Source organism: Gordionus sp. m RMFG-2023, chromosome 2, assembly GCF_954871325.1.
Source record: "Gordionus sp. m RMFG-2023 chromosome 2, tfGorSpeb1-WG-v2, whole genome shotgun sequence".
Lineage (NCBI taxonomy): Eukaryota > Metazoa > Nematomorpha > Gordioida > Chordodea > Parachordodidae > Gordionus > Gordionus sp. m RMFG-2023.
Genome location: NC_088776.1, coordinates 45,483,950 through 45,495,374, shown reverse-complemented (window position 1 = coordinate 45,495,374; position 11,425 = coordinate 45,483,950). Strand labels below are relative to the sequence as shown.

The 11,425-nt window shown below is 24.2% G+C and overlaps 1 protein-coding gene across 1 annotated transcript; it reads right to left on the bottom strand.

Annotated features, from left to right (window-relative positions):
* Positions 1-491: 491 nt before the first annotated feature.
* LOC135923446 (uncharacterized) lies at positions 492-11,224 on the bottom strand. Its single transcript, XM_065458189.1, has 3 exons — positions 10,920-11,224; positions 2,074-2,223; positions 492-1,710 (listed from the first exon to the last, which is right to left on the bottom strand). The coding sequence occupies exons 1-3, from the start codon at positions 11,185-11,187 to the stop codon at positions 1,025-1,027; spliced, it is 1,104 nt and encodes a 367-aa protein (XP_065314261.1). The 5' UTR covers positions 11,188-11,224; the 3' UTR covers positions 492-1,024.
* Between the last annotated feature and the right edge of the window lie 201 nt (positions 11,225-11,425).

Sequence of the window (11,425 nt, the reverse complement as noted above, 5' to 3'; positions counted from 1 at the left end):
TTTAAGCCCGCCCCTGGCCTTATAATTTTTATTTTTAAAACATCCCAAGTAAATGTATATTCTAATGTGCGATATGCATTACTAGTGTTGTTAAACAAATCGATTTGAGGCGATTTTTAAAAACGGCTAACTCAATATTTTAGCCAGAAAATTATTGTCTAAGCCTCAAGATTTCGTTGATGTTGAAACCTTTGTGCCACCTATGAGCAAAATCTTAAGGTTTGCATAATAATTTTCCTAATAAAATATTGAGTTAGCCGTTTTTTTAAATTGGCTCAAAATGAACCGTTTAACAACACTATGCATTACTTGTTTAAATTTATTTGTAATAGACTTTTATAATTGTATTAATCCAAGATCCTTAGAAATGTGGTGATATATTTCGATAATTTTTTTTATGTAATTTAATATATCGTGCTTCAAGTCAAAAATTTTTTTAAAAACGCCTGCTCGTAACATGGCAAATCGAAAAATACCATTGGTATAAATGTTATCAATAAAAAAAGGGCACAAAACAAAATATATTTTTTTCAATTTAAAATAATACATTAATATTATAATAGCATAATATAGAATCATATACTCTAGGTGTTTGTTATAATACTTAATAAATATTTTTTTTTTACGAATAAAAGCTAACATTCCGAGATAATGGGTAAGAGTGAAAATGGGAAGGAACATAATTTTTGATGACATATTAAATATAAACTTTTGCATTTTAAATATAATAAACCTTATAAATAAATTAATAAATAGGTTATATATAAATCATAATTTTATGAGCAATATGCTAATTACATCGATAGAAATATGGCATATAAAAATTGTGAATTTATAATTTATACATAAATTTTTAAGACAATTTTACAAAAAATAGTTATAAATGCACTTGTGAAACTAAATAAAAAAATAGACTTTTATCTTTTTCAGACTTCAAGATAAAATAATACAATATTAATTTAAAGACCCTCATAAATATTAATTATCCATTCTCGAAACAAAAAAAAAGCATAAAACTGAAAATTCATAACTCCTTTTTATCTTGGATATCAAAGGAGACCATCTTAGGGTGGGGCAATACATTGCTAATATTTTTAGTGAAAGGTAAGTTATTTTTGCATGGATCATTTGGATAATCGTGATCATCTAATTCATTCTCGTTAATAAAATTATATCCATTGCTATCTCCATGAAGATGGTGGTGATTATCATTTTTGGGGAAAGAGGACATTGCTCCACGGTAACGAAGTAAATATTTACTATTATTGTTTTGAATAGAATTGTCAGCGTTGTAAGGTAACGCTTCTTCTTGGCCATTAGTGTAAAGGAGATTTTGATCTATCACCTCAATATCCTGTTTAATATATAAGGGGACTTCTTCATCATCGTCCATTACATCATCAGCCACAGTCATTTTGAAATCAGGCAACGATTTTGTGTCCTCGGAAGAATTTCTAGATCTATATACAGCATCAGCAAAATATTTGGAAACGGAAGGTATGGTTTTGGCAGAGAAAAGCGGTTCAAAATGAGATTCAAAATAATTTTTATCATCGTCATCATGAATTATATTGTCACCTGACTGAATGACCAAGTTATTTAATGTTTTGTTATTGGCTTTGGTTAATGCTTCGATCGAGATCATGGATGCTACAAAAGCGCTTGGATCTTCACTTTCATTTATCAGACGGCCCACGCAAAAATATTTCTCTTCATTTAAAATTTTTTTTTTATTTAACAATCGAAATTAAGATATTTCTAAAAAAACGGTGTTCCTTTATGGCAGATAAAATTAATTTTAAATTTCAATATTAACTTTTAAAAAAAATTATTCAAAATCAAGAAATTTATTTTTTAAAAATATCAAAAACAATTATTTTATAAATAAATCAAGATTAAAAAGTCGCATTCAAAAACAAAACAAAAAATCAAAAACCAAATAGCAGGTTATCTATTTTAATGAAACCCCTAATATAAAATTGTTTATTTGATATTAAAAATTGACTCGCATAATTCTATCGTCTGCCTAATTAATTTTTATTCTCAAATATGGTGGTAAAAGATTATGTTTACCATTAAACTGAAGTTCCCACTCCTTTATACTTTCCATCTCCATGGTAGTTAAATCGGAAAGATCTGGAGGGTTATCCGTGATTTCCGAGAGATTAAACTTGGCTAGGCCTCGTGTCGCGTCCCTTCCTGCAAAGATACCATAAGGACCCTCTAATATAATAATATAAAAAGCTATTTTTAATTATTGTTGTAAGAATCGATTTTATTATATTTATGTTGTTTCGTGGTATAACTAAAGTAACGTTATAATATATATACAATAACATGTTAAAAGGTCTAATGTGCAGCATAATTTTTGTTAAGAACGCAATATGGATATTAAAAATGAATTTTAAAAACGAAAACTCTACAAATTCAATTTTTTTTTCGGTTTGAGTCCGGTAAGAAATTTTTTATTAAAGCCTGGTCCCAAATCTTTAATTTAAAAAAATATAATAAAACATTTTTGAATTTAAATTTAATAAAAATCCCGGTTTGTCCTAATAACAGAGAAGTTTTCATTACTTTATTTTGATAAAACAATATTTTTTATATTTTTTAAAAAATGAATTTAAAAACGAAAACTCTACAAATTCAGTTTTTTTTTTCGGTTTGAGTCCGAAAAGAAAGTTTTATTAATTTTAAAGCCTGGTCCCAAATCTTTAACTTAAAAAAATATAATTTAAAAACATTTTAGAATTTAAATTAAAAAAATCCCGCTTTATCCCAATAACTAGTGTTGTTAAATGGCTCGTTTTGAGCCGATCTTAAAAAATTAGCCAGAAAAATATTGCCTGAGCCTCAAGATTTCGTGTCCAAACCTTTGTTCCTTTTACAAACAAAATCTTCAGGCTTGCGTAATATTATTCTGGATGAAATATTGAGTTAGCCGTTTTAAAAATTGGCACAAAACGAGCCGTTTAACAACACTACCAATAACAGAAATTCTTTATTTTGATAAAACAATATTTTTAAAAAATGAATGTAAAAAAGAAAAATCTACAAATTCAATTTTTATTAGGTTTGAGTCCGGTAAGAAATTTTTTATTAATTTTTAAGCCAGGCCCCAAATCTTTAATTTAAAAAAATATTATTTAAAAACATTTTTGAATTTAAATTTAATAAAAATAAACAGATAAGTTTTAATTACATTATTTATAAAACAGTATTTTTTATATTTTTTACAGGCCAGAATTTTCCTTTAAAATTATAAGGCATGGAAGTTGAAACTGTAAATAACTTTCTTTAACCTAAAATTTTTGACAGTCCTATAAAGGACCTGAAAAGTTTGGTTTTTGGCAGATTTGAAATATTTATAATGAATTTGGCATATCTAATGGATTAACTATCTTATCAAATGCACAATAACAATTAAAAACTAATTTAAAAGATGATGTGCCAAATATAATATAAGAAAATTATATAAAAACTCATTGTCATTACTATATTTACTATAACTCGATGGCAGATGGCATACTGGTTATTATTTAATCAAATCTAATATTATTACACAAAATTTTATTCTATTAAAAAAAGTCTTTGTTCTATAGAGCCAAACTAATTTTTTTATCAAAGTGATGTCATTCATATCTGTACTTTCCCTGTTTTAAAACAATTGCGGCCCTAGTTATTCGTTATTAAATTTCGCATTACATGTAGTATATTATTATATCATAAAATTTCAATTATATTCTTTATAAACTTCCCCGAATAATTTTAAGCATAAAACAGCCTAACAAACGAGCTAACGATATGTCAAGGATCAAAATACATTTCAAAATTTAATAAGGACTATTTATGTGAAAAAATTCCGAAATGTAAAATATTGTTGTAAATGTGAAAATGGTTTTGAAAGAGTGGATTTTAAAATTAATGGGAATAATAAAAATTTGTCAAAATCTTCCACTGGCTCTATAGAACTCTATTGGTGGCTTATATTTATTTTTCACAAAAATTTGGGCCTAATATTTGATTTTAAACAATAAACATTTTCACAAGTTAATTAAACAACATTAAATTACATACTATACTATTTTGGCGATCATTTTTGAATAGAAAAAAAAATATTATTAAAATTTTAAAAATATTTATGCAAAGTAAGGCATATTTATTTAAGCTGTCTTATATAATATGTAAAAAGCACACCTTATGGTGAGATAATAAGTGTATCAAATTTTATATTAACTGTAAAAAATAAGGTCACATTCATATGTATATTTCAATTTGTTATTAAAACTATATTAATTAATAATGAATTAGTTAATTATGCATAATTTTATATAAATTTTTTATAATATAATTGAGATATTTTATTGATAATTTTCTTAAGGCTAAATGTTCTATTAAGATTTTATATTAAAATTAGTTGATACATGGTTGTTTTTAAATATAAGTATATTATTTTTTATTAAACTATTAATAATATATTGAATGTCTCGTTGTTTGAACAATGTTTAATCCCATTTATTGTTTAAATTTAATTAACATGTAAAATGACTGAGAAGGTCATTTCATTTGTTATAGCTTAATACGGGAAAAAGCGGGGGGGGGGGGTACAGATTTTTTAAAAATATTTAATTAAAATAATTGTCAAATAATGTTGTAAAATTTAATGGGAAATGCAAAATGGGGGAATTACAATTGTACGCTGCATTATTTATAGTAAGTCAATAATGCGCATTTTTAGTGATATTTTTTACACGTTTGAATTTAACTGTTATGGATTAAATATAAAAATTTATTAAATATTTTTCTACAAAGTAGCGAATAGCGAGATAGTTGTGCTTACATTGCCACTTAATGTTAACGGTTGTTCACTAATTTCAAAAGTTGCGTTTAACATACTGGAACTACCAAGTGTAACTTTTTTAAACTACATTTAAATTTTTATAATAGTATAGGGTTGAAATTGAAGAAATTTATATTATATAGAGGAGATACTTTTATAGGTTGGTATGGAAGCACAAGAATGTCAGAAATGCTGTTACCAGTTCTTACTCAGATATATTGGGCACCTTATAAAATATAATTTACTTTTTGGCGGGTAAAAAAATATTTTTTTTAATATGGGAATAAAGTATCAAATTCAATATTCTTTAATTATATTAATTTTTTTTAAATAAGGTAAAATTTCATGTATATTTAAATACTCTTGAATGATGAGATTCATAATAAAGTCAGCTGATCATGCTTTATTTAAATATATTCGAAGATAAATTTATATTTTAATCATGATTTTAATCACCCTGATTTTTATAAAAAAAATTAGTGATTTTAATTAATAATTTAAATCACTATTTTTTAGTGTTGTAAACGAACGCGTTCAACGAAGTTCGTTTTTTTGAAAAAAGGTGATAAACGGCGTTCCTTTTTTTTTGACGAACTTTGAACGTGAACGCGTTCCTTTTCTTTGATGAACGCGTTCAATTTTACGTTCGTTCAATTTTAAAAACACTTTTTATTTTTATTTATTTGAAAAATTAATATTAATCCGCATTTTTTAAAAAAAAAGTCTTATATTTTTATTTATTTGAAAAATTAATATTTAATCCAATTTTTTAACAAAAAAGTTTTATATTTTTTAATCAGCTGTTTTTACTTTTTCCTCTTTCATATTGCAATTAACGTACCATAGTGCTACTGCTAGAGAAGATAAGATTAAAGTTTATTAATTTGAATATTTTATATTTTAATTTAATAGATTAGCATTTGCATGGATATAAATATTTCATCATCAGATTCTGAAAATCAAAATTCAATATTAGATGAATTAGAATTACCATGGCCCAAATATCAAAAATATTTCACTGTTTTAAAATCAATTCCGAGATATCCTTTTTTTTTGACGAGGAAGAAGAGGGCAGATTGGAGGATGATAACATAGCTCAATTTTTTGAAACAATGGATAAAACATTAAATGTTTTTAATAAATTCCCCCTTTTAAAAGAATTATTTATCAAGTATAACACCGCAATCCCTTCATCTGCCCCTGTTGAACGAGTTTTTAGTATAGCTAACGCTGTATTAACTGACAAGCGTTCATGCCTATCAGATGAAAATTTTGAAAAGCAATTATTATTAAAAATTAATAAGAAAATTTTTTTATAAATTTATTTTTTTATCGCTCTATTATATTGTATTTATAATTATATTATCAAAATAAAACATTATTTTTTATCATGGCTAATATATTGTGTTGAAAAATATAAGGCATTTATTTATATCAAATTAAATTTTAAAAAAAATTTATCATAAAACTTGTTGAACGTATGAACGCGTTCCTTTTTTTGAATTTGAACGTGAACGCGTTCGATTTTTGTCAATGAACGTTGAACGCGTTCGATTTTTTTAAAAATGCAGCACTACTATTTTTACTAAATTTGATCAAAATACTTAATATAAGGAAAGAGAAAGACTTTGATTATTTAGAACTAAATAATTTTTATATGAAAAATACTAAATTGTTTTAGTAGTCATTATTTATTATTATTAGATAAAAAAAAATAATTGATTTATTTCATTATATCAATTTTTGACATAATTAATTATATAATTCAAATCTCAATTGTGAACCCTCCTTCTAAAGAAAGTTCTGGCTGAAATATCTCTGTACCTGATTCAGGGTAAGGATTTGCAGTAAAGACTTATATAATATAGTAAAAAATAACAGAAACATGAGTTTCTTAAAATTTATTTTACTATATTTAGCTTTTACTATACAAATAATCTTGTCATTATATTTAGAATAAAGACAAATACAATTTATAAAATAATAATTTATTAGTTTTTTAAAATTCTACAAGAAAATTATTATGATATCTTCCAAAATCTAGATGTTAATCTTAAAAGATGGATTTTTTCCTTACTTTAACAGTGCATTACAACTTTTCAAGTACTATAATAGGTTTTAAAAGAAAAATAGTTTTCCTAAACGATGTTTACACATATCTACAAATTTTTGATTGATAGTCAGCTTTTTATTTGCAAAATATCAAATTAGCTCTTCTCATATCAATATATTTTTTCAATAATTTCCTAACCAGATCTTCTAAAGCATTAACTTTTTATTTATAAAGAAATATTATACTAAGATAAAAAAAATATAATGATATATGATATTTTTCAATCTAAATATGTATTTTTCTAATTGAAATAAGTATTTGATTTAAATCACAATTCAAATCAAAAAAATCATAAACTTTGCCAACCCTAGTATATAATAGTATTATATTAATCCATCTTATATAAAATATTCTCACATACATGTTTGATAAATACCTAAATATATTTCAACTACAAAATCATATTAATTAAAAGATAAGAATTTCCCATTAAAGGTTAAGGTCAATTTTATGAATATGAATATCACAACCATTCCATAGTCCTTACTCATATGAATTCATCTTAATATAATGATATTAGAATAAAGTTAATATACTCCAATCAGTTATTTTATTCCTTTAAAAAGTTCAGAATGCCTAAGCAAGGCATGAAAATATTTATAGTATTACAGGTTTAACAATAAAACATTATGAGGCTTATCATCAATCAGCTAAAATAGGTCAAGTAATCAAGAATGCTATAACAGGTACATTGATATTTAAAATTATAAATACATCTTCTTAATATCCTGCCTGAAAAAGAACTAATAATTATCATGGAATCTACTTTTTCTTTCTATCTTTGATATAAAACTATATAGAGGTACCGTTCTCTATAATAAAAATGGGTAGACATTGTGTATAGGGTCTATATATATTAGTGAAAATCAGGGACCTAGAGTGAACAGTAATGAAGCGTTAAACCATTATAAATATAAATATCTGAACCATAATCGTAACCGAACCAATATAATTATTTTTTAAAGGAGTAAAAAAAACCTTTATAAAAAACGCTAAAACCAGTTCAGTTTTTATATTTTAGAAATGGAAATAATTTGAATATCCAGAATTATATAAACTTGCTCTTATAGTACTGGCAATTCCCACAACAGAAGTTTCTGTAGAAAGGGCCTTTTCGGGCTAAAATTTGTGTTATCATCACAACAAACAAAAGGAATCCATTTATATTAGAAAATATATTACTTATACGTTCAAATAATATATTTAAAAATGAGTTATTTTGAATCTTATATTTTTTTTATATATAATTCATAGATGCTTATAATAAAAATAAATTAGAAGATGGTGTTGCTTCAATAAAAAAAAAATTTCTAACCGTAATGAATCATAAACCTTTATAATTAGCTGAACCAAACCGAACCTTTATAAATTTCTTCTTAAGAACCGTAACCAAAATGTAACCATTATAATTTTTGGTAACTCACTGAATCATGGGGAAATTTTTAACATTATTTTTTTTTAATTTAAAAAAAATTTTTTTTATTGTTTGGTCTGGTAGAATGAAGTCATATTTTAATTTTAACAATTTAGCTATAAATTGTCTAATTTGGTATTTTAATAATTTGAGCGATACAATTTTATAAATTATAATAACTAAAAACAAAGAGTATCAATTAAATTATATTTAATTTTATGGGTCATTCAATTTCAACGATTTTAAACCCAACGATACCCAAATTAAACAAGTGCTTACTTTTAAATCTAAAAATAACTATTTCTTTTTTGAAATATTAACATTTTCCCACAAAAATTTTTTTATTCTAATAAGTTGATTAATTATTTAGTATTTGATTTAATAGTCCTAACTATTTTATTGATTGTAATTATGTGATACAATTTTAATAAAATTATAATAACTGAAAACAATATTATATATATGAGCATCAATTAAATTATATTTAATTTTATGGGCCATTCAATTTCAAAGATTTAAAACCTAACAATGCCCCAAATTAAACAAGTACTTACTTTTAATTTTCTAAAAATAACTATTTCTTCTCTGAAATATCTACCTTTTTCACAAAAAAAATTTATTCTAAAAAATTGATTAATAAATAATTTAGTATTTGATTTAATAGTCCTAACTTAATAGCTTCATAGAACACGTCTTGTTTTTGTTTTGAAATTAAAGAATTATGAAAATTTTCACAAGTTTTCTTAAATATACTCTGTTTTATTGTAAAATTAATGAATTATGATAAAAATTTCCACCAAAATGCAGATGATCATTTATTTATTATTTTATATATAAAAAATAATAATATCAAAAATTTCCCCATGATTCAATGAATAACCTAATTTTTTACATACTGAGCCATAACCAAACTGAACCGTTATAAATAACAGTTTGGGCCCCTAGTGAAAATACATGATGCAAGCCTTAACTCCTGGTGGAAGATGAAATTGCATAATGCAATTTCTGCAGTCTGCAGTGATAAAAATGAATTTTAAGATCATTTCAAAATTTGAATTTCAACAATAGAATTATAAATTAGGCATTATGAACATCTTGAATATTTATAATAAAAATGTATATTGATGAAAGATTATATCAGTATTTGATACATATACATTGTGTATCTAGCTTCATTTTTGACCATTGATGAAAGATTATATCAGTATTTGATACATATACATTGTGTATCTAGCTTCATTTTTGACGATATATCGGTATCTAGATATATTTGAAAAGTTTCTTTTAACAACTTTGATATTAAGAAATGGAAAATCTAGTTAGCTTCAGGAAAAAAAACTTGACCCTTGCTATATTGAAACCAGAAGTTAATGATATACATATTCATCAAGTAGGCCATAAACATTTTCAGAAAACAAATTTTTTTAAATAAAATAACCATTTGTGGCATTTTCAAATGATAGTAAGATGATTGGAAATGAAAAATATTAGCATAGTAGACATTTCAATAAACTCCAAATATTATTTTATTTTAATCATTCACTCTTTAAATTTATAAATATAAAATATTATAAATTAGCATATTAAAATCTTTCCATGCTACAATCCCATGACCGCTAAACTCAATCGGCAGTCTTTTGCACATGGCAAAAATTATAGGGAGTGGTAGCATAAGTCAGCAACATACAGATCTAATATCATTTATTAATAAATTCATGCCTTATATTTGCTTCTCAATTTTAGATTTATTTCTTTTATGAATTTATAAAATTTTTACTTTTAAATTTTAACAGAATTTTTATTTCCTATTTTGAAAATTATAAAAATTTTAACTTATATAATTTAGAAAAAAAAATTATATTATACAAAATTGTACTTGGGCCAATGACATATATAATACCTAGACTGACAATTCATTCATTAAAATGCATTTTTAAGCGTCGTTAAAAGCAAATCAGCTGGATCCACCATTTTGGTAACCCTTATGATAATTATTCTCATGTTAAAAACTACAATTAGATCGGAAACTTGCTTCTTTAATTATCTCGATGATCAGGAAATTCTTTAAAAAAATTTGCATCAGATATAGGAATAAATTAGGCTATCGTTTAAAATTTTAATAATGATTAGTGTAACCAAGATGGCGTCCCCTACACTTTTAATGAATGAATCGTCAGTCTAGGTTTATTATATGTCATTGACTTGGGCATAAAAATTTCTTCTTTGTAATTGTGGGTTATAAAAATAATATTGAGGTTAAATAGGAGAGAGCCAATGTGGAAAAAATGAAATTTAAAAAGGCCTATTAATGTTCATCTGCTATATTAATAATTACACTTGAAAGATCATATAATCATTTTTCAGATAAAAAATCTTATATCCAAATATTTTAATCCAGAAAATTAGATCTAAATAAAAAATAATTTTAATCACAATTACATGCCCTAATTTAAAATTTTATAAAAGAATCAATAATATTGAGTAATAACAATTTAGTGAAAATAATAATGCTATAATACATGCAATAAAAAATTTCATAAAATTAATATTACGTGGTCCATAGTAATCTTTCTTTTGAGATACATCAAATATTTTTCCGTTTACTGCTATATAAATGGGGTTTCCATTATTACCATCGAACTCTCTCAGTTGCTTTAAAGTTAAATCCTGTCTTATAGGTACTGTAGTACATTCATTTAATTTTTGTTTGCATCTGATTTTTAGTTTTCGGTAGACTTTATAGAATAATATAATTGCTATAATAAGAATAATTATATTGAAAGGGTTACATATTTTATATAAAATTAAATCAAATGACATAGAGAAATGATTGTCGCAAATTTAAACATATATAGAATCTATCATAAATTAAGATAACATACGAACGTTAACTATCACGTGACTTATCATAATAGTGACAACTACAATCTTTAATCTCTATATAAACGAAAAAAATATAAAAACCCTCTAATAATTTGAAGCAAGTGAATTAGCGAACATGTAAAAGTTTATATATTTATTTATAAACCAGCTTTTCCAAAATATATTAAATATAAAA

Coding starts and splice junctions, on each gene's coding strand:
- LOC135923446 (XM_065458189.1), bottom strand. CDS start 11,187: ATGTCATTTGATTTAATTTTATATAAAATATGTAACCCTTTCAATATA. Junction 2,224..10,919: donor GAAAGATTACTATGGACCAC/GTAATATTAATT, acceptor TTATTATATTAG/AGGGTCCTTATGGTATCTTT. Junction 1,711..2,073: donor GTGGGAACTTCAGTTTAATG/GTAAACATAATC, acceptor TTTTAAATGAAG/AGAAATATTTTTGCGTGGGC.